General features: G+C 43.0%; 1 protein-coding gene across 34 annotated transcripts in view; it reads left to right on the top strand.

The window, feature by feature from the left end:
- dlg2 (discs, large homolog 2 (Drosophila)) overlaps positions 1 to 24,797 on the top strand; it is a 358,090-nt gene that overhangs the window by 256,449 nt on the left and 76,844 nt on the right. For 32 of the 34 annotated variants that reach the window (XR_008754221.1, XM_055877409.1, XM_055877462.1 and 29 more), the window contains one exon: positions 18,714 to 18,767. The exons of 1 other annotated variant lie outside the window; for it this stretch is intronic. Coding sequence is in view for 32 of the 33 variants with exons in the window: in XM_055877409.1 (XP_055733384.1) it covers positions 18,714 to 18,767 (54 nt within the window). In the remaining variant the exon portion in view is untranslated. Of the gene's footprint in view, positions 1 to 1,843; positions 2,495 to 18,713; positions 18,768 to 24,797 lie in introns of those variants that run through there. One more of the 34 variants, XM_055877491.1, reaches the window with a different exon arrangement.

Genomic DNA, 24,797 nt, shown 5'->3' with positions numbered 1-24,797 from the left:
AGCCGTGAAGTGCTTTGAAAGGCTGGTCATGGCTCACATCAACACCATCATGCCGGAAACCCTAGACCCACTCCAATTCGCATACCACCCCAACAGAGCCATAGATGACGCAATCTCAAACCTGGACAAAAGGAAACCGTAACATATTATACATTTTACTAATTCGTAACATATTGTATGTTTGCAAAAACATAACATGTAATACGAATTGTAATTCGTAACATATCATACGAAATGGGTGATGGACATCCACAAATGAATACATACCACACGAAACATAACATATCATACTAAATGTGTCTCGCATGACTTTGCTATCACAGTCACGCACAGTATCTGCGGATGTGCTCAGGTTCGCATCACTCTTTCAGCATTGTAGCCAAGGCACCAACAGCTGGGAAGTAGAGCCTCATACTTCAGTGCTCTTAGTTGTTGCGGAAATTGATCCACAATACTGTTTATTTTCTGCATCTACATCATATTGCTGAGTCTACCTTTAATCTGTTGGGAAATTTCTGGCAGGGTTTTTCTGATCGGCTTGTTTTCAAAAGTTGTGCAGTAGTAGATATCAGTGTGGGGCATTAATCTGATCGAAAGCAGCTGGATAGTTTAGCCTGAGCGGTTTAGCATCAATTACTCCATCTAAAGCCCTTCGCTTGTGATTAAATCTGACGCTGGAATAAAAAAGAAATTGACATTTCATTGAATTAGGAAGTGCCAGTGACCTTATTCTTGCCAATGCATGAATCATTTGGCCATCTACTTCAATTCTATCAATCATGGAGTGTATATTGTGGTTGGTCATTGATTGATAGGCTACATGCCTCGTGCTGAGACGCATTTCAATCTCCACAATGTATTGTCATTGTCCAAATGACAAGAAGAACACATTTTTCTTTATTACCATTCTATGAGATAAGCATTTGAAAATCCTACAATGCCATGCAGTCTACCGTATGAATTACAGTCATACACAGAGAAATATGTATCATTCAAACTACAAGTGACATTGATTAAATCTGGGTTTGATTCAGTCCATGTGTTTCTTGGCGGAGGCGGTTTAGAGGTAGGAATGTTATCAGACCCAGTTAGAAACTCAAGTGGCGAAAAAGACAGAAGCGTCTGTAATTGAAAGCAGAGAGGTGCGGAGCATAGATTGCTTCTGCCTGGATTCGTGGAGGCCGTCATGTTGTGCTGCAGGTTGAGTCATCTATTGACAAAGAGCTACCAGCCAGCACATGGCCAGCAACGCAAAAGATCCTAACCAGCCCCTTCTCTCTTTGCTCATCTCTGCTATTCTCTCTCTTTCTCTCTCTCTAATTCAGCTTTCCTCTTTCTCTCTAATTCAGCTTTCCTCTTTATCTCTCTCTTATTCAGATTTCCTATTTCTCTCTCTCTAATTCAGCTTTCCTTTCTCTCTCTCTAATTCAGCTTTCCTCTTTCTCTCTCTCTTATTCAGATTTCCTATTTCTCTCTCTCTAATTCATCTTTCCTCTTTCTCTCTCTCTAATTCAGCTTTCCTCTTTCTCTCTCTCTTATTCAGATTTCCTATTTCTCTCTCTCTAATTCATCCTTCCTCTTTCTCTCTCTAATTCAGCTTTCCTATTATCTCTCTAATTCAGCTTTCCTTTTCTCTCTCTAATTCAGCTTTCCGTTCCCTCTCTAATTCAGCTTTCCTTTCTCTCTCTCTAATTCAGCTTTCCTCTCTCTCTCTCTCTCTCTCTCTCTCTCTCTCTCTCTCTCTCTCTCTCTCTCTCTCTCTCTCTCTCTCTCTCTCTCTCTCTCTCTCTCTCTCTCTCTCTCTCTCTGTTCCATCTCTGCTCTTTGTTATTCTTCCACCTTCTCTCTCTGCCCCTGACCACCCCTTATCTCTCTCTTTCTATATCTCTCTCACACACACAGCTGCTGCTTGGCTGCTGCTGCTGTTATTGCCTCTCACTTTCCTATCATGCCGGGTCTCTAACAGAAGTACAGCCTCTCTGTCACCACTCACTCACACACATGCACACGCACTCTCTCTCTCAGAGCAGGGAAACACACACACACACACACACACTGCCAACTTAACAGTGTCGTTTGTTAATTTATCGTTAGAGTAGTTGAGCATCACCTCCCTTGTTCACAGAGCACGGAAGACAAGAAACCTTAAAAAGAAAGGAAAAAAAGAGAGAGGGAGCAAGGGATTGCACGGGGCAGGATAACTGCTGCCTACCTGAACAAACAGCAGAGCTGCTTTGTGGAGATGGACAGAAGGGGCTGTGGAGAGGTGCCGTGCTATTGTGGATGGCAGCAGCAACCGCCCCAGGGATACCACTATGGCTCAGCCTCAGGGGGTGCTACTCTGCCCCGGCAAAGGGGCCGTCTTATGGCTACCCGCTCTGAAAGCTCTTGGAGAAGCCCAGGACGCTCTGTGGTCCGCGCCAAAGGAGGCAGCTGTGACCTGTGGTCCGAATGCGGCTGTCCACAGAGTCAGAGCTGGCAGGACCACTACCAGGTAACCAACCATTCATGCATTATGGTCCAGATCAGAGCAGCTCTAAGGGGACCATTAGGATGACAAGATTGAAAAGAGATTTTGTTATATAGCAGTATAGGAGCAAGGGTTAGGTTTGTGTGTGTGTATGTATGTGTGTATGTGTGTGTGTGTGTGTGTATGTATGTGTGCGTGTAAGAGTTTGTGTTCCCCTTGGCTCCGTATGGGGGGGAATGAGTTGCAGTCTCAGCAAACCCACTCACGGGCTAAAGCCGAGGTGCTGAATTTGGATTATTATACCTGTGTAATCTTCAGGTTTCTTGGTTGGCGGCTGGGAGCTGCATAGAGCTGGAGAACTTTACAATATTAAGTAGCTATGCCAATATGCCAACAGGCATTGTCTTAACAAGAGGACAAAGACTAAACTTAATGCAGCTAGGATGCATTTTAATTCAGACATTCATCTGAATCATTACTCTGTTTTACTGTTTTCTAAAAACGAGGCTTCTGTGAGATTTGCCTCAGAGAGTGACACAAGCTGTAGGCAGATTGATGGGTAAAGTCGCTGACCTTGAGCTTGGTTCAGCCTAGTTTTTCCCCACTAATGGTTAGAGTTTGGGGAGGGGAAGCTGATCCTAGATCTGTACCTTGGGGAAACTTCACCCCAGAGCAGGCAGATACCCAGTGGGCATCACATCTAAAATGATGTGTGAGTTGAGGATGCACTGTTCAAAAGATGCACTCTTGCATAATATGTGAATGTAGCAATGCTTTCTCTTCCCAGTCCATTAGCTTGGTGATGTTAAAGTGAATAGATATACTCAGCAAAAAAAATAAGCGTACCTTTTTCAGGACCCTGTCGTTTCAAAGATAATTCGTAAATATCCAAATAACTTCACAGATCTTCAATGTAAAGGGTTTAAACACTGTTTTCCATGCTTGTTCAATGAACCATAACCAATTAATGAACATGCACCTGTGGAACGGTCATTAAGACACTAACAACGTACAGACGGTAGGCCATTAAGGTCACAGTTATGAAAACTTAGGACACTAAAGAGGCCTTTCTACTGACTCTGAAAAACACCGAAAGAAAAATGCCCAGTTTCCCTGCTCATCTGCGTGAACATGCCTTAGACATGCTGCAAGGAGGCATGAGGACTGCAGATGTGGCCAGGGCAATATATTGCAATGTCCATACTGTGAGATGCCTAAGACAGCGCTACAGGGAGACAGGACGGGCAGCTGATCGTCCTCGCAGTGGCAGACCACGTTTAACAACACCTGCACAGGATCGGTACATCCTAACATCACACCTGCTGGATAGGTACAAGAGGATGGCAACAACAACTGCCCGAGTTACACCAGGAACACACAATCCCTCCATCAGTGCTCAGACTGTCTGCAATAGGCTGAGAGAGGCTGGACTGAAGGCTTGTAGGCCTGTTGTAAGGCAGGTCCTCACCAGACATCATCAACAACAACGTTGCCTATGGGCACAAACCCACCGTCGCTGGACCAGACAGGACTGGCAAAAAGTGCTCTTCACTGACGAGTCAAGGTTTTGTTTTACCAGGGGTGATGGTCGGATTCGCGTTTATCGTTGAAGGAATGAGTGTTACAACGAGGCCTGTTCTCTGGAGCAGGATCGATTTGGAGGTGGGGGGTTCGTCATGGTCTGGGGCGGTGTGTCACAGCATCATCGGACTGAGCTTGTTGTCATTGCAGGCAGTCTCAATGCTGTGTGTTACAGGGAAGACATCCTCCTCCCTCATGTGGTACCTTTCCTGCAGGCTCATCCTGACATGACCCTCCAGCATGACAATGCCACCAGCCATACTGCTTGTTCTGTGTGTGATTTCCTGCAAGACAGGAATGTCAGTGTTCTGCCATGGCCAGCGAGGAGCCCTGATCTCAATCCCATTGAACACGTCTGGGACCTGTTGGATTGGAGGGTGAAGGATAGGGCCATTCCCCCCAGAAATGTCCGGGAACTTGCAGGTGACTTGGTGGAAGAGTGGGGTAACATCTCACAGCAAGAACGGGCAAATCTGGTGCAGTTCATGAGGAGGAGATGCACTGCAGTACTTAATGCAGCTGGTGACCACACCAGATACTGACTGTTACTTTTGATTTTAACCCCCCCCCCCCCCCCCCCCCCCCCCCGTTCAGGGACACATTATTACATTTCTGTTAGTCAGATGTCTGTGGAACTTGCTCAGTTCATGTCTCAGTTGTTGAAACTTGTTATGTTCATATAAATATTTACAGATGTTAAGTTTGCTGAAAATATACGCAGTTGACAGTGAGAGGACGTTTCTTTTTTCTCTGAGTTTATCTGTGATACACTGTGAAATAGTGTGTTTGCACGGCTCAGGTGCGTGTGCGTGCAGGCCCACGTCTTTGTGACTGAAAATCTTGTCGCCAGATTTCATTGACTGACGAAAGTGTTTTTAAAGATTTTGGATGGAAATGTTCAGATCTCTCTGGTAAAAATGTGTTTGGTAACCTCCCAGTTTCTGAAATAAGACTTTTCGGAGAGTGTGGACAGAGGCTCAGGTGAGTAAGTGGACAAAACAAGCACACACACACACACACACATATTATTTGGACAATGAAATATGAATGAGTTTTGGCAATTTTAATGGGCCACATGAGTCATTGATATAAATAAATCTTAATTATACACAGATAATAATCACAGAAACTGCAGCATTATTTCTCGGGCTGCTCTGTATTTACAAGCCTGCTATCTGCACCATAAGCTTTTTTACATGTCCTAACATCTTTTTAAATCTCAACATCTGAATGAAACCATATCATGGAATTTCATGGTATTGGCAAACAGGTTTCAATATCTTTTGCTCCCAGGTGCAGTATTGTAGTGTATTCACCAAGGTTATTAGAGAGAGGAATGAGACTGATTGTGGTTCTCACTTCCTGAGCGGAGAAGTGGCACAATCCCAGTGAGTAAAACTGTCTGAAAAAAACGTAATTTCAATGACATAACTGGTTGAAATTATGTCTTTTCAACTATACTGAACAAAAATATAAACGCAACATGCAACAATTTCAAACGATTTTACTGAGTTACAGTTCATAGAAGGAAATCAGTCAATTGAAATACATAAATTAGGCCTTAATCTATGGATTTCACATGACTGGGCAGGGGCACTTGGGAGCCAGGCCCAGCCAATTAGGCACAAAAGGGCTTTATTACAGACAGAAATACTCCTCAGTTTCATCAGCTGTCCTGGTGGCTGGTCTCAGACGATCCCGCAGGTGAAGAAGCCGGATGTGGAGGTCCTGGGTTGGTGTGGTTACACGTGATCTGCTGTTGTGTGACCGTTTGGGCATATTGCCAAATTCTCTAAAATGACATTGGAGGTGGCTTATGGTAGAGAAATGAACATAAAATTATTTGGCAACAGCTCTGTTGGACATTATTGCAGTAAGCATGCCAATTGCACGCTCCCTCAAAACTTGAGACATCTGTGGCATTGTGTTGTGTGACAAAACTGCACATTTTACAGAGTGGCCTTTTATTGTCCCCAGCACAAGGTGCACCTGTTTAATGATCATGCTGTTTAACCAGCTTCTAGATATGCTACACCTGTCAGGTGGATGGATTGCCTTGGCAAAGGAGAAATGCTCACTAACAGGGATTTAAACAAATGTGTGCACAAATTTGAGATCTTTTTGTGCAAATGGAACATTTCTGGGATCTTTTATTTTGGCTCATGAAACATGGGACCAACACTTTACATATTGTGTATATGTTTCTGTTCAGTATAGTAAAGTGTCAGTGTTGGACTTCCCTATGGGAAAAATCTGTCAGTGTCAGATCTGATAGTCAGTCAGTTTTTGGGTTGTTTGGTTTGTTTATCTGTCATTGACAGATATGCCATAACATAAAAATTCAGACCATAATAAAAAATATGACTTCCCAATTCCAAATACATAACCAATCCGGGCAATTACAATGGGATGATGTGTGACGTCTAGTAAAAGTTTGCTTTAAACCTTGATGCAATGCATGCTTATTGGTCCGATGAATAATGTTTGTGCAACCGTAGCACGACTGAAATTGCCACGGGGATGTGTGCCAAGAGCAAATAATGTCGGAACATCCATCACCAAGGCTACAGGATTTCAATGAGGCAATGCAGCACTCTAGTTTTACTAGGGTTTCCCGTTGATATATGGAGCTGAACAGAGAATGGTTGCATCCCAAATGGGACCTTTTTCCTCTGTATCACTAATCTCTCATTTGCTATATTGTCCTCTCCTCTTTTACTGTGCTCCACTCTCATTTCATCTCTACTCCTCTCTCTACCCCTGAATCCCAAATCACCCCCTACTCAGCAAACCAAAATTGGTTCTGTGAAAGTTCCCAGAACATTTGTTAGGTTACGGCAAATGTTCTCATAGCACAAAAACGGGTCTAGTTGTAATGTTGATTATACAATGTATAAAACATTCGCCTGACGTTGCAGGAACGTTCCCAGAACCCATTTTGTCAGTTTTCTAAAGGTTCCCAGAATATTTCATTAGGTTGTGGGAACAGTCTGGCGGGGAAATTGTGGGGATGTCACATTTTTTTCTGACTCATTTCTTAAGGTTGGAGTAACTTTGTGGTGATATGACGAGATACAGTTTGTTCCCAAAACACAAAACTGTCCAGTTGTGCTGATGATTACAATGTTTCTATTAAGTTTAGAGAAAAAAACATTCACCTGATGTTGTAAGAACGTTCCCAGAACACACTTTTTTTATGTTATTTAAAAGTTCCTAAAATATTTCTTTAGCTTGTGGGAACATTGTGGGGATATGACACGAGATCTGCCCAGTTGTGATGACATTCTTGTAATGTTTGTATATGTGTGCACAAAACATTCCCTCAATGTTCTTTCAATGTTATTCCTATGCTCCCAGAATGACAGAATGACGTGTTGAACAGCCCATTAATGTTTCTTTAATGTAACAACAGTCCATGTAGAAACACAGTATGACAAATATTTGCAATCGCATGACAATGTATTAGACATTTATTGTACATACACTGCTGTTTAAAAGTTTGGGGTCACATTTTTTGTCCATTAAAATAACATCAAATTGATCAGAAATACAATACATTGTTAATGTTGTAAAGGACTATTGTAGCTTGAAACGGCAGATTTTTTATGGAATATCTACAAAGGCGTACAGAGGCCCATTATCAGCAACCATCACTCCTGTGTTCCAATGGCATGTTGTGTTAGCTAAACCAAGTTTATCATTTTAAAAGGATAATTGATCATTAGAAAACACTTTTTCAATTATGTTAGCACAGCTGAAAACTGTAGTGCTGATTAAAGAAGCAATGAAACTGGCCTTCTTTAGACTAGTTGAGTATCTGGAGCATCAGCATTTGTGGGTTTGATTACAGGCTCAAAATGGCTAGAAACAAAGACTTTCTTCTGAAACTCGTCAGTCTATTCTTGTTCTGAGACATGGAGGCTATTCCATGTGAGAAATTGCCAAGAAACTGAAGATCTCGTACAACACTGTGTACTACTCCCTTCACAGAACAGCGCAACTGGCTCTAACCAGAATAGAAAGATGAGTGGGAGGCCCCGGTGCACAACTGAGCAAGAGGACAAGTACATTAGAGTGTCTAGTTTGAGAAACAGATGCCTCACAAGTCCTCAACTGGCAGCTTCATTAAATAGGACCCGCAAAACACCAGTCTCAACGTCAACAGGGAAGAGGCGACTCTGGGATGCTGTTTGGCATCTGTGTTGGCGCTAAGATAATTTACCACCAGCTGTCTCTGTGCTGTGGTGGGCCCGAAAACCAGATTGGAATTTTACAAAAATACAGTTGGCACTTAAATTATTTAGCTGTTTGAAAACCAATTTCTCCAGAATTTTGTTTAAGAATAGGTTGGAGATTGGCCGAAAATTGCTAAGAGCTGAAGATTCTAGATTACTTTTCTTCAGAAGGGGATTCACCATATCAGCTTTTAGTGCAGTGGGGGAAATGCCTGTGAACAGGGAGTGAGGTTTGGGTCGCTGAGGGTTGTTACTAACTCCAAAGCGCTCACACATCACTGTACCCGAGAGTGGCTTGGCCTTCCTTAGTTCATCGGAGATTAAATCAGTGGTACGTTTTTATTTATAAGGCCGTATTGAGACAGCTCCAATTAAAACTATTGCCTGCTCTCACATGATTGTGTTTTGTTGAGGCCGGTACAGAGCTAGGGAAAAAAGCTTTCTAGTTCTCTACCCCTTCTGGTTGAAATGCGCCTCAAAAGGTCCTGAAATTACATAGGCTTGTCCCTTTAAATTAGTTGACGCTTGCCTAAACACTATAATGGAAAATTAAGTGTGGGGGGATTGGGGGGGGGGGGGGGGGGGGCTGTCAATGTTTTGAACCCTAGTTGTGCCACACTTTCCCAAACCATCTTACTGTTTAATGTGTAAACGTATGTTTTTTTTTAAACTGTAGTGCTTTGTGTTTTATGTTGTAAATGTGTCTACAACTTTGTGTGCTGTATTTTGGCTAGGTCTCTCTTGTAAAAGGGATTGTTAATCTTGTTATACTGTAGGTGTCTCAGATGACATCTCCATTAATGTTAGCGGGACGTTCCAGTAATGTTTTCTCAGAAACAATTTCATTGAATCGAGACATGATTGCTGAAGAATGTTTATGGAATGTTATTGGAGCAATCATGTCATAACATCCCACTATCCCTTTATGAGAGCATCTTGGGAATGTTCCCTGCACGTTATGGGTGTTTTTCTCCATCAACATTAGCAGAACGTTACCGTAATGTTTTCTCTGAACCATTTCTATTGCTTTCACATTTTGTTGCGGCAGTGTCCTAAAAACATTACTGTTAAATTGTGTTATTACATTACCTGGAAACCTAATGTCACGCCCTGGCCTTAGTTATCTTTGTTTTCTTTATTATTTTAGTTAGGTCAGGGTGTGACATGGGGGATGTATGTGTTTTGTATTGTCTAGGGGTTTTTGTATGTTTATGGGTGCTGTGGCTTAGTTGGTTAAAGTGTCTAGTCTAGGTGTATGTATGTCTATGGTTGCCTAGATTGGTTCTCAATTAGAGACAGCTGTCTATCGTTGTCTCTGATTGGGAACCATATTTAGGCAGCCATATTCATTAGGTAGTTCGTGGGTGATTGTCTATGTCTTTACGTTAGTTGCTGTGTCTGCACTTTCGTTTTATAGCTTCAAGGTCGTTTGTTGTTTTGTATAGTTCGTCAGTGTTCTTCGTTTCGTTTTCGTCTTCAAATAAAAGAAGATGTATAGTTATCACGCTGCGCCTTGGTCCTCCTCTCTTTCACCCGAAGACGAGCGTGACACCTAATGAGAATGTTCTGTGGTGGTTGTTACAAATTTTGTGCACAAAGTGTTTGTGAACGTTAGAAGAACATTCTAAGGATATTTCATTCAAATCAGTTTCTACAACAACAACAAAAAATTATCAAAAACATTATTTGAATGTTTTTGGGATGTTACCATCCTAATGTAGGAAAACCCTGACTAGAAGTTAATGGGAATCTTAGCTAATGTTCTGGGAAGGTTCCCTGTTTGCTGGGTAGACTCTCCTCCCCGGGCACTCCTGAAGGGATTGGATAGGTGTAAGCAACATAGTACTTATTTCTCCTTGTCTTCTGATGGGCTTACCCCTATCCAGGGGGGCGGCAGGTAGCCTAGTGGTTAGAGCGTTGGGCCAGTAACCGAAAGGATGCTAGATCGAATCCCCGAGCTGACAAGGTTCAAATTTGTCGTTCTGCCCCACTGTTCCTAGGCCGTCATTGTAAATAAGAATTAGTTCTTAACTGACTTGCCTAGTTAAATAAACATTTAAAAAAAAGTCAATGACAGCCTAGGAACAGTGGGGTGGGACTAAATTGATCCAGGAGGGACTACATTGATTTGGGACTACCTTTCCCTCATCTACTTTGCACCATCATTTAAACCATTCTCCAAGACCGACCACAACTTTGTTTCTTTTGCCGCGACCTTGATGTAGCTCTCCCTCTATTTCCCCCTCTCTCAATCTCTCTCTTGTTCTCTTTATCTGCTTTTGTTGTTGACTGTTTTTACATGTGAACAAATTCTTGTAAATTATAGATTTGTTATTTCTATGCATGGTGCACTACACTAGTGCGCACTACACCTTAAATTATTGAGCAAAATGAACTGGAGCACGAGGCTGCACTGAGAAATTGGAGTACAGGGTTCTCAACATCCCATACTAAAGTAACAGCTTAAGATAAGTCTGGCAGGATAAAAGTTTCCCCTTTGTTATTTTTTGATCAGCACCAGTGGACATGACAAGCAGACATGACAGTGACTTCAGAAAGTATTCACATCACTTGGCTTTTTACACATCTTTTTGTGTTACAGCCTAAATTTAAAATAGATACAATTTAGATTTTTTTTGTCACTGGCCTAATGTCAACGTGGAATTATGTTTTTTGAATTTTTAGCAAATTAATTAAAAATGAAAAGCTGAAATTTCTTGAGTCAATAAGTGTTGAACAACTTTGTTAAGGCAAGCCTAAATAAGTTCAGGAGTAAAACTTTGCTTATAACGTCACATTTTAAGTTGCATGGACTCACTCTGTGTGCAATAATAGTGTTTAACATCATTTTTGAATGACTACCTCATCTCTGTACCCACACATACAATTATCTGTAAGGTCCCTTAGTCCAGCAGTGAATTTCAAACACAGATTCAACCACAAAGACCAGGGAGATTTGCTAATGCTTCGCAAAGATGGGAACTTATTGATAGATGGGTAAAAATAAAGAAAGCTGACATTGAATATCCCTTTGAGTATGGTGGTTATTAATTACACTTTGGATGGGGTATCAATGCATCCATTCTCTACAAAGATACCGGTGTCCTTCCTAACTCATCAGATCAAAATGTATTTATATAGCCCTTCTTACATCAGCTGATTTATCAAAGTGCTGTACAGAAACCCAGCCTAAAACCCCAAACAGCAAGCAATGCAGGTGTAGAAGCACGGTGGCTAACTCAACTGCTGGAGAGGAAGGAAACCTCTCAGGGTTTTCACCAGGCCAATGGTGACTTTAAAACAGTTACAGAGTTTAATGGCTGTGGTAGGAGAAAACTGAGGATGGATCAACAACATTGTAGTTACTCCACAATACTAACCTAAATTGACAGAGAGAATAGAAGGAAGCCTGTACAGAATAAAAAATATTCCAAAACATGCATGCTGTTTGTGACAAGGTTCTAAAGTAATACTGCAAGAAATGTGGCAAACCAATTCACTTTTTGTCCTGAATACAATGTGTTATGTTTGGGGCAAATCCAATACAACACATTACTGAGTACCACTCTCTATATTTATTAGCATAGTGGTGGCTGCATCATGTTATGGGTATAATTATTAAGGACTGGGGAGTTTTTCAGGATAAAAAATAAACAGAATGGAGCTAGGCACAGGCAAAATCTTAGAGGAAAACCTGGTTAAGTCTGCTTTCCACCAGACACTGGGAGATTAATTCACCTTTCAGCAGGATAATTGCCTAAAACACAAGGCCAAATCTACACTGGAGTTGCTTACCAAGAAGACAGTGAATGTTCTTGAGTGGTTGAGTTACAGTTTTTACTTAAATCTACTTGAATATCTATGGCAAGACCTGAAAATGGTTGTCTAGCAATGATCAACAACCAATTTGACAGACCATGAAGAATTTTGAATAGAATAATGGAACATTTTCACAATCCAGATGTGGAAAGCTCTTAGAGACTGTAATTGCTGTCAAAGGTGCTTCTACAAAGTATTGACTCTGGGGTGTGAATACTTATGTAAATGAGATATTTCTGTTTTTCATTTACAATAAATACGCTACAAATTCTAAAAACGTGTTTTCACTTTGTCATTATGGAGTATTGTGTGTAGATGGGTGAGAATCCTTTCTTAATTTAAGCCATTTGGAATTCATGCTGTAACACAACAGAATGTGTGTTACAAGAGGTATGAGTACTCTCTGAAGGCATTGTAAACGTTCATGTACGTTATTTGCCTAGGTGAACAGTGAAAGGCTAAATCATTGGTAGCATAAGTAGTTGAAATAGTTGTTGATATATTCTGCTACATTGTGCAGTCAAATATAAGAAGTTGCCTGCATCCCAAATGGCACCCTATTCCATATAGTGCACAACTTTTGACCAGAGCCCTATGGGAGCCATTTGGGATGCAGCCGTCTTAAGCAGAAACATTTTCACATTTCATCCCCAACTAATCGTCAGAAAATCCACAGACAGAGTGGCTTCGTGATATTGCCAAGTTATTGCATGTTTTATACATTTGAGGTGGATTTGCGATAGCTAAAAGGGTTCCTATGCAATACAAATTGTACCCTATTCCCTATGTAGTGCAGTACTTTTAAATAGACCCTGATGGAACCTGTTCATAAGATGTGCACTTTAAAGGGTGCCATTTGGGACGCGGTGTTAGACTTGTAATTAACATGCTCTGTGTATTGTAGTTACTAACACCTAATTAACCCCAGATGTAGATCAGACCAGACCAGTGAATCCCGATCAGTCCCGTTTGTTGGAGGTTCAGGCCCTTTTTGAATGTGTCTTTCCTCGATTCCTCGCATCATCTCTCCTTGCATCCTTCTCAAAACACATTGGAGAGAGGAACTTCCGATCATATCCTCCAATACGGTTGAGAAGGAGGTGAGGAGATGGGATGCGAGGAGTCACAGGAAATTTAGATAGGGCCTCAGACTTAATATGCTTCTCTGAGAGGAAGATAAAAATGGGTTGGAAATGCAGTCACGCAATATTACAGTATGTACTGCATGTATTCAGATGTGTGCACATGACTTATACTTGCACACATGCTGAGTACCAAGCTAGTGTGTGTGTGTGTGTGCGTGCGTGCGTGCGTGCGTGCGTGTGTGCGTGCGTGTGACATTACGATGAATATTGCATGGGGAAAATCTAGCTCCTCACTCCTCCTTTACACATAGTGTAACCTAGACCATTGTGGTTTTATGGAGTCCCCAAAAATTGTCAGCATTCAAGTTTACAACATGGAGCACTTGCAGTACAACGCAAAAACTCTTACGATGATGCATGTGTTTAGCATCATATGAGGCATTCTGCATCATAATGTATCCTTTTCCCTCTCGCTCTCATCCAACACTTCCCACACTGCCCCTACTCGGATGATATCGCGCCGTCCCAACCTTCGCTCTCTCTCCCCCGCTACTCTCTCCTCTTCCATCCTATCATCTCTTCCCTCTGCTCAAACCTTCTCCAACCTATCTCCTGATTCTGCCTCCTCAACCCTCCTCTCCTCCCTTTCTGCATCCTTTGACTCTCTATGTCCCCTATCCTCCAGGCCGGCTCGGTCCTCCCCTCCTGCTCCGTGGCTCGACGACTCATTGCGAGCTCACAGAACAGGGCTCCGGGCAGCCGAGCGGAAATGGAGGAAAACTCGCCTCCCTGCGGACCTGGCATCCTTTCACTCCCTCCTCTCTACATTCTCCTCTTCTGTCTCTGCTGCTAAAGCCAATTTCTACCACTCTAAATTCCAAGCATCTGCCTCTAACCCTAGGAAGCTCTTTGCCACCTTCTCCTCCCTCCTGAATCCTCCTCCCCCTCCTCCCCCCTCCTCCCTCTCTGCTGATGACTTCGTCAACCATTTTGAAAAGAAGGTCGACGACATCCGATCCTCGTTTGCTAAGTCAAACGACACCGCTGGTTCTACGCACACTGCCCTACCCTGTGCTTTGACCTCTTTCTCGCCTCTCTCTCCAGATGAAATCTCGCGTCTTGTGACGGCCGGCCGCCCAACAACCTGCCCGCTTGACCCTATCCCCTCCTCTCTTCTCCAGACCATTTCCGGAGACCTTCTCCCTTACCTCACCTCGCTCATCAACTCATCCTTGACCGCTGGCTACGTCCCTTCCGTCTTCAAGAGAGCGAGAGTTGCACCCCTTCTGAAAAAACCTACACTCGATCCCTCCGATGTCAACAACTACAGACCAGTATCCCTTCTTTCTTTTCTCTCCAAAACTCTTGAACGTGCCGTCCTTGGCCAGCTCTCCTGCTATCTCTCTCAGAATGACCTTCTTGATCCAAATCAGTCAGGTTTCAAGACTAGTCATTCAACTGAGACTGCTCTTCTCTGTGTCACGGAGGCGCTCCGCACTGCTAAAGCTAACTCTCTCTCCTCTGCTCTCATCCTTCTAGACCTATCGGCTGCCTTTGATACTGTGAACCATCAGATCCTCCTCTCCACCCTCTCCGAGCTGGGCATCTCCGGCGCGGCCCACGCTTGGATTGCGTCCTACCTGACAGGTCGCTCCTACCAGGTGGCGTGGCGAGAATCTGTCTCCGCACCACGTGCTCTCACCACTGGTGTCCCCCAGGGCTCTGTTCTAGGCCCTCTCCTATTCTCGCTATACACCAAGTCACTTGGCTCTGTCATATCCTCACATGGTCTCTCCTATCATTGCTATGCAGACGACACACAATTAATCTTCTCCTTTCCCCCCTCTGATAACCAGGTGGTGAATCGCATCTCTGCATGTCTGGCAGACATATCAGTGTGGATGACGGATCACCACCTCAAGCTGAACCTCGGCAAGACGGAGCTGCTCTTCCTCCCGGGGAAGGACTGCCCGTTCCATGATCTCGCCATCACGGTTGACAACTCCATTGTGTCCTCCTCCCAGAGTGCTAAGAACCTTGGCGTGATCCTGGACAACACCCTGTCGTTCTCAACTAACATCAAGGCGGTGACCCGTTCCTGTAGGTTCATGCTCTACAACATTCGCAGAGTACGACCCTGCCTCACGCAGGAAGCGGCGCAGGTCCTAATCCAGGCACTTGTCATCTCCCGTCTGGATTACTGCAACTCGCTGTTGGCTGGGCTCCCTGCCTGTGCCATTAAACCCCTACAACTCATCCAGAACGCCGCAGCCCGTCTGGTGTTCAACTTTCCCAAGTTCTCTCACGTCACCCCGCTCCTCCGCTCTCTCCACTGGCTTCCAGTTGAAGCTCGCATCCGCTACAAGACCATGGTGCTTGCCTACGGAGCTGTGAGGGGAACGGCACCTCCGTACCTTCAGGCTCTGATCAGGCCCTACACCCAAACAAGGGCACTGCGTTCATCCACCTCTGGCCTGCTCGCCTCCCTACCTCTGAGGAAGTACAGTTCCCGCTCAGCCCAGTCAAAACTGTTCGCTGCTCTGGCACCCCAATGGTGGAACAAACTCCCTTACGACGCCAGGTCAGCGGAGTCAATCACCACCTTCCGGAGACACCTGAAACCCCACCTCTTTAAGGAATACCTAGGATAGGATAAAGTAATCCTTTCTACCCCCCCCCCCCCTTAAAAGAGTTAGATGCACTATTGTAAAGTGGTTGTTCCACTGGATATCATAAGGTGAATGCACCAATTTGTAAGTCGCTCTGGATAAGAGCGTCTGCTAAATGACTTAAATGTAAATGTAAATGTAAATGTAAGTTGTTTGTCTGCAGTGAATGCTTGACTGACTTGCACAATTTTGGGGGGGGTTGTATTAACAGTGAACTAATTAACAACATACATTGAGTCTAGTATTCCTGGAAAGGCATAAAGGTTTACATTCATTTTCTGCCGGTTGAATATAAACTGCCTTTGAATAATAATCATAATCCTGAATAGCGCCTCAATTGATTTCTTTGAGTGCTGCGCATTTAAATGCACTCAAATCAATCGTCCTCTCTCCCTTTCTCTTTGCACACGTGCATGCACACATAGACACATGCTCTCTCTCTCTCGTCCTTCCTCTCCCTGATTGAGAGAGATTGTGTGGTTGAGAATCTATTCAGTCAATTAGCAGCAGTGCGCAGCAGTGCGCTGCACACACACATCAGTCTACCTGCTCCAAACAATTTGCCTTTGTGTAAAAATATGAAGGAGCTTTGTTTGATGGAAACATCGAAAGATTTGACGGAATTATTAGTAGAAAAGGCTGAAAGACACCGGAATCACTTACCTGAGCTAGCCTTTCCCTTTCAGGGCATTCTGTAAGAGTGAGCACCGGAAAGGCTATTGGAAGATAATGTGGAGCCATCTTATTGCTTAGAAGTATCTGGCTGTCAAAGACCTGCAAATACAGTGCATTCGGAAAGTATTCAGACCCCTTCACTTTTTCCTCATTTTGTTACATTACAGCCTTATTCTAAAATGAATTAAATAAATGCTTTCCTCATGAATCTACAAGCAATACCCCATAATGACAAAGCAAAAACAGTTTTTTAGATTTTTTTGCAAATTTATTACAAATAAAAAACAGAAATACCTTATTTACATAAGTATTCAGACCCTATACTATGAGACTCAAAATTGAGCTCAGGTGCATCCCGTTTCCATTGATCATCCTTCAGATATTTCTACAACTTGATTGGAGTCCACCTGTGGTAAATTCAATTGATTGGACATGATTCGGAAAGGCACACACCTGTCTATATAAGGTCCCACAGTTGACAGTGCACGTCAGAGCAAAAACCAAGCCATGTCCGTCGAAGGATTTGTCCGTTGTGTCGGGGCACAAATCTGGGGAAGGGTACCAAAAAATGTCTGCAGGATTGAAGGACACCAAGAAACAGTGGCCTCCATCATTCTTAAATGGAAGAAGTTTAGAATCACCTAGACTCTTCCTAGAGCTGGCCACCCGGCCAAACAATCCACCATGTGCTGCAGAGATGTTAGTGGTCAGACGGAAGCCACTCCTCAGTAAAAGGCACATGACAGCCCGCTTGGAGTTTGCCAAAAGGCACCTAAAGGACTCTCTGATGAAACCAAGATTGAACTCTTTGGCCTGAATTCCAAGCGTCACGTCTGGAGGAAACCTACGGTGAAGCATGATGGTGGCAGCATCATGCTGACGGGATGTTTTTCAGCAGCAGGGACTGGGAGACTAGTCAGAGTCAAGGGAAAGAGGATGAACGGAGCAAAGTACAGAGAGATCGTTGATGAAAACCTGCTCCAGAGAGCTCAGGAACCTCAGACTAGGGCGAAGGTAGCTGTGCAGCGACACTCCCCATCCAACCTGACATAGCTTGAGATGATCTGCAGTGAAGAATGGGAGAAACTCTCCAAATACAGGGGTGCCTTCCCCAGATCTGTGCCTCGACACAATCCTGTCTCAGAGCTCTATGGACAATCCCTTCGACCTCATGGCTTGATTTTTGCTCTGACAGGCACTGTCAACTGTGGGACCTTATAGACTGGTGTGTGCCTTTCCGAATCATGTCCAATCAATTGAAATTACCACAGGTGGACTCCAATGAAGTAGTAGAAACAGCTCAAAGATGATCAATGGAAACAGGACGAATCTTAGCTCAATTTCAAGTCTCATAGCAAAGAGTCAGAATACTTATGTAAATAAGGTATTTCTGTTTGTTATTTTTAATACATATTTGCAAACATTTCTAAAACCTGTTTTCATTATGGGGTATGTCATTATGGGGTTTTGTGCGTAGATTTGTAGAAATAAAACTATATTTAATCCATTTTAGAATAAGGCTGTAACCGGCCTCCCGAGTTGCGCAGCGGTCTAAGGCACTGCATCGCAGTGTTGCGGCTTCACTACAGCTTGTAGTTCGATCTCAGCCTGTCATTACCGGCCGTGACCGGGAGGCCCATAGGGGGGCGCACAATTGGCCCAGCGTCATCCGGGTTAGGGGAGGGTTTGGCCGGGGGGCTTGACTTGGCTCATCGTGGTCTAGCGACTACTTGTGGCAGGCCGGGTGCCTGCAGGCTGACTTTGGTCGTCAATTGAACACATTGGTGCGGCTGGCTTACGGGTTAAGCGAGCAGGTGTTAAGAAGCCCGGTTTGGGGGGTCATGTTTCGGAGGAGGCATGACTCGACCTTCGCCTCTTCTGAGCCCGTTGGGGAGTTGGAGCGATGAGACAAGTTCGTAATCACGAAATTGAGGAGAAAATGGGGGTAAAATGTTTACCTGTAACGTAACAAAATTTTGAAAAAGTCAAGGGGTCTGAATAGTTTCCGACAGCACTAGCGTCTGGAGGAAGGCTCTGGAATTCTTCATGATACAGGGTGAAGTCACCACATGATCCAGAAGCTGTCCTTTGGATCCATTTATAAAAAGTAGGACACTGGTGGGTCCAGGCTTCTCTTGCTTTTTCTTATCTTTCTCTCCCCCTTTTCTCCCTTTTTCAGGCGAGTCCCGCCCCAATAATTGTCAACACGGATACTCTGGAGTCTGTACCTTACGTGAGTTCCTTTTTCAATTTTCGGCAATTCATTTGATTATGTTTAAGTATGAACGGCATATATTTCCATGTGGATTGATTCGAGTGCAAGATGCAACTTCATGCAACCCTATACCCACTTTAAGTAGTCTTTACAAGTAAGACTTTTCAGCACTGGTTGTCAATGGCCGAACGTTATATTCTTAAATATTTATCTGGAACACAACATACAGTGTATGGGTAAAACAAATAAGGCCACTATTGTGAATTATTGATAGTTGTTATAAATAAAACACCTACACAGGACCACTGATTTGTACAGCCCAAAAGCCAGCATTTTCGTTTGGCATCAGAACTTTTCTCTTAACAGATATTTATTATTGATGGTTTCTATTTGTTGGCTCTGGGAGGACAAAGTCCTTCAAAAAGCCATTTGGACACAATTTGGAGTGAGATAATAAATGAATGAGCAAGAGTTAGGGTGAAAATAAAGTATCCCAACTAGAAGCCATGGATAACAGGCAACATCCGCACTGAGCAAAAGGCTAGAGCTGCCTCTTTCAAGGAGCTGGACACTAATCCGGACGCTTATAAGAATTTTTTTTATTTTTTTATTTCACCTTTATTTAACCAGGTAGGCAAGTTGAGAACACGTTCTCATTTACAATTGCGACCTGGCCAAGATAAAGCAAAGCAGTTCGACACATACAACAACACATAGTTACACATGGAGTAAAACAAACATACAGTCAATAATACAGTGAAAATAAGTCTATATACAATATGAGCAAGTGAGGTGAGATAAGGGAGGTGAAGGCAAACAAAATATATATATAAATAAATAAATAAATATATAAAAAGGCCATGGTGGCGAAGTAAATACAATTTAGCAAGTTAAAAAAATAACACTGGAATGGTTGGTTTGCAGTGGAAGAAGGTGCAAAGTAGAGATAGAAATAATGGGGTGCAAAGGAGCAAAATAAATAAATACAGTAGGTAAAGAGGTAGTTGTTTGGGCTAAATTATAGATGGGCTATGTACAGGTGCAGTAATCTATGAGCTGCTCTGACAGCTGGTGCTTAAAGCTAGTGAGGGAGATAAGTGTTTCTAGTTTCAGAGATTTTTGTAGTTCGTTCCAGTCATTGGCAGCAGAGAACTGGAAGGAGAGGCGGCCAAAGGAAGAATTGGTTTTGGGGGTGACCAGAGAGATATACCTGCTGGAGCGAGTGCTACGGGTGGGCGTTGCTATGGTGACCAGCGAGCTGAGATAAGGGGGGACTTTACCTAGCAGGGTCTTGTAGATGACCTGGAGCCAGTGGGTTTGGCGACGAGTGTGAAGCGAGGGCCAGCCAACGAGAGCGTACAGGTCGCAGTGGTGGGTAGTATATGGGGCTTTGGTGACAAAACGGATGGCACTGTGATAGACTGCATCCAATTTATTGAGTAGGGTTTTGGAGGCTATTTTGTAAATGACATCACCGAAGTCGAGGATTGGTAGGATGGTCAGTTTTACAAGGGTATGTTTGGCAGCATGAGTGAAGGATCCCGCTATGCCCTCTGACGAACCATCAAACAAGCCAAGGGTCAGTACAGGACTTAGATTGAATCATATTATAACTCCTCTGATGCTCATCGGATGTGGCAGGGCTTGCAAACTATTGCAACTTAATGACTTCTATGCGCGCTTCAAGGCATGCAACACTGAAGCATGCATGAGAGCACCAGCTGTTCTGGACGACTGTGTGATCACGCTCTCTGTAGCCGATGTGAGTAAGACATTTTAACGGGTCAACATTCACAAGGCCGCAGGGCCAGACGGATTACCAGGACGTGTGCTCAGAGCATGCGCTGACCAACTGGCAAGTGTCTTCACTGACATTTTCAACCTCGCCTTGACCGAGTCTGTATTACCAACATGTTTCAAGTAGACCACCATAGTCCCTATGCCCAAACATGCTAAGGTAACCGTCCTAAATGACTACCGACCCGTAGCACTCATGCCGGTAGCCATGAAGGGCTTTGAAAGGCTGGTCATGGCTCACATCAACACCATCATCCCAAAACCCTAGACCCACTCCAATTCGCATAACGCCCCAGCAGATCTACAAATGATGCAATCTTTATTGCGCTCCACACTGCCCTTTCCCACCTGGACAAAAGAAACACCTATGTGAGAATGCTGTTCATAGACTACAGCTCAGCATTCAACACCACAGTGTCCTCAAAGCTCATCACTAAGTTACGGACCCTGGGACTAAACACCTCTCTCTGCAACTGGATCCTGCACTTCCTGACTGGCCGCCCCCAAGTCATAGACTGTTCTCTCTGCTACCACACGCAAGCGGTACCGGAGCGCCAAGTCTAGGTCCAAAAGGCTCCTTAACAGCTTCTACCTCCAAGCCATTAGACTTCTGAGGAGTTAATCAAATGTCTACCCGGACTATTTGTTTATTGTCTATGCATAATCACTTTACATATGTATAATTATCTTGAATAACCCACACGTTGACTCGCTGTCGGTAACCTGTGTATATAACCTTGTTATTTAAAAAATTACATTTAGTTTATTCAGCATTTTCCTACTCTGCATTGTTGGCTAAGGTCTTGTAAGTAATTATTCGGCGCATTTGACAAATACATTTTATTTGAAAGTTGCATCATCCAATGTCTCGAAGAAGCATGCTGTTCCCTCGTGATGCTAATTGCATTTTGTCCCTCGACTGTTTCCAATAAATGTCACTAAACATCCTTGGAAACGTCACTTTGTTTCTAAATGACCTGCCAGAAGTTGTTTATTATTCCTTTATAATTATTTTATTATTTTCCCCTCGGAGACAATCTTGTGGATGTCGGGTTTGATGGATGGATGTGATGTTGATGTGCAGGCTGACTTACAGTTGGAAGCTTACATAGATTTAGGCTGGAGTCATTAAATCTCGTTTTTCAACCACTCCACAAATGTCTTGTTAACAAACTATTGCTTTGGCAAGTTGGTTAGGACATCTACTTTGTGCATGACAAGTAATTTTTCCAACAATTGTTTACAGACAGATTATTTCACTTATAATTCACTGTATCACAATTCCAGTTGGTCAGAAGTTTACATGCACTAATTTGACTGTGCCTTTAAACAGCTTGGAAAATTCCAGAAAATTATGCCATGGCTTTAGAAGCTTCTGATAGGCTAACTGACATAATTTGAGTCAATTGGAGGTGTATTTGTGGATGTATATCACAGCCTACCTTCAAACTCAGTGCCTCTTTGCTTGACATCATGGGAAAATCAAAAGAAATCAGCTGAGACCTCAGAAAATAATTGTAGACCTCCACAAGTCTGGTTCATCCTTGGTAGCAATTTCCAAACGCCTGAAGGTACCACGTTCATCTGTACAAACAATAGTACGCAAGTATAAACACCATGGGACCACGCAGCCGTCATACCGCTCAGGAAGGAGACGCGTTCTTTCTCCTAGAGATGAACGTACTTTGGTGTGAAAAGTGCAAATCAATCCCATAACAACAGCAAAGGACCTTATGAAGATGCTGGAGGAAACAGGTACAAAATGATCTGTATCCACAGTAAAACGAGTCCTATAGCAACATAACCTGAAAGGCCGCTCAGCGAGGAAGAAGCCACTGCTCCAAAACCGCCATGAGAAAGCCAGACTACGGTTTGCAACTGCACATGGGGACAAAGATCATACTTTTTAGAGAAATGTCCTCTGCTCTGATGAAACAAAAATAGAACTGTTTGGCCATAATGACCATCGTTATGTTTGGAGGAATAAGGGGAGGTTGCAGGCCGAAGAACACCATCCCAACCATGAAGCACGGGGGTGGCAGCATCATGTTGTGGGGGTGCTTTGCTGCAGGAGGGACTGGTGCACTTCACATGTTTATTGTTTACTGTGTTGTTGTCTGTTCACACTGCTATACTTTATCTTGGCCAGGTCGCAGTTGTAAATGAGAACTTGTTCTCAACTAGCCTACCTGGTTAAATAAAGGTGAAATAAAAAATAAACATAATAGATGGCTTCATGAGGATGGAAAATGATATGTATATATTGAAGAAATCTCATAATTAAAATTCCTCAAACATACATGTGTCTTATATCATTTTAAAGGTAATCTTGTTGTTAATCCCACCAAAGTGTCCGATTTCAAATAGGATTTTCAGCGAAAGCACCACAAACGATTATGTTAGGTCACCGCCAAATCACAGACCAACACAGTCATTTTTCCAGCCAAAGATAGGAGTCACAAAAGGCACAAATAGAGATAATATTAATCACTAACCTTTGATGATCTTCATCAGATGACACTCATAGGACTTCATGTTACACAATACATGTATGTTTTGTTTGAACAAGTTCATATTTATATAAAAAAATCAGAGTTTACATTGGCGTGTTATGTTCACTAGTTCCAAAAACATCCAGTGATTTTTCATAGCCACATCGATTCAACAGAAAAACTCATCATAAATGTAGATGATAATACAAGTTATACACATGGAATTATAGATATACCTCTCCTTAATGCAACCGCTATGTCAGATTTAAAATAACGTTACGGAAAAAGCAAACCATGCAATAATCTGAGACGGTGCTCAGAACAACAGTCAAATTAGCCGCCATGTTGGAGTCAACAGAAACCAGAAATGACATGATAAATATTCCCTTACCTTTGATGATCTTCATCAGAATGCACTCCCAGGAATCCCAGGTCCACAATAAATGCTTGATTTGTTTGATAATGTCCGTTATTTATGTCCAATTAGCTACTTTTGTTAGTGCGTTTGGTAAACAATTCCAAAGTCACGAAGCGCGTTCACTAAAACCGAAATTACATTTCGTTTTCACTAAAAACAAAATGTCCAAAAGTTCCGTAACAGTCTGTAGAAACATGTCAAACGATGTATTGAATCAATCTTTAGAATGTTGTTAACATACATTTTGAATAACGTTCCAACCGGAGAATTACATGAGCGATGGAACGGAGATCCCTCTCATGTGAACGCGCATGGTCAAAGAATGGTCACCTCATGGCAGACGTGACTAATGATCCTCTCATTCGGCCCCCCTTCACAGTAGAGTCATCAGACAAAGTTCTACAGACTGTTGACATCTAGTGGAAGCCGTAGGAAGTGCAAACTCAATCATATCTCGCTGTGATTTCAATGGGATCTTAGTTGAAAATCCACCAGCCTCAGATTTTCCACTTCCTGTTTGGATTTTTTCTCAGGTTTTTGCCTGCCATATGAGTTCTGTTATACTCACAGACATAATTCAAACAGTTTTAGATCCTTCAGAGTGTTTTTTTATCCAATACTAATAATAATATGCATATATTAGCAACTATGACTGAGGAGTTGGCCGTTTTCTCTGGGCACCTCTGTGCACCTTTCATCCAAGCTATTCAATACTGCCCCTGCAGCCATAAGAAGTTAAACAATTTAAAGGCAAAGCTACCAACTACTTATTGAGTGAATGTAAACTTTTGACCCACTGGGAATGTGATGAAAGAAATAAAAGCTGAAATAAATCATTCTCTCCTATTTTTCTGACATTTCACATTCTTAAAATAAAGTGGTGATCCTAACTGACCTTAAACAGGTAATTTTGTACTAGGATTAAACGTCAGGAATTGTGAAAAACTGAGTTTAAATGTATTTGGCACAGGCTAAGGTGTATGTAAACTTCCGACTTCAACTGTATGTGAAAACCGTTGCGTTCATAGAGGAAAATGCGGACTCGCAGGTTTATGTCGATCCAAACGTCGTTAGCACATAAAATGCAAATTTCTTTAATGTGATGTATTCCTCTGAGCATGCCACCCAAAACGCACACAAGGACTCAGCACTCCTGAGCTTATCCCTGATTTGGCTCGATGTCTGGAATTCAATCAGCTCGGTTTGAATTGCGGCCTCATCCAGCAAGGGTACAGTTTTCTTAGCAAGGGAGGAGAATTCTCCACCTGGGTGGACTGTGAGGATCACGTACAAACGCAATGATATCCTTGGGCATGCTGTAGTCTTCAAATCTGGTGGAGA

The sequence above is a fragment of the Salvelinus fontinalis genome, chromosome 2 (genome assembly GCF_029448725.1).
Source record: "Salvelinus fontinalis isolate EN_2023a chromosome 2, ASM2944872v1, whole genome shotgun sequence".
NCBI lineage: Eukaryota > Metazoa > Chordata > Actinopteri > Salmoniformes > Salmonidae > Salvelinus > Salvelinus fontinalis.
The sequence above is the reverse complement of the archived record's forward strand: the minus strand, read 5'-3'. Positions and strand labels throughout refer to the sequence as shown.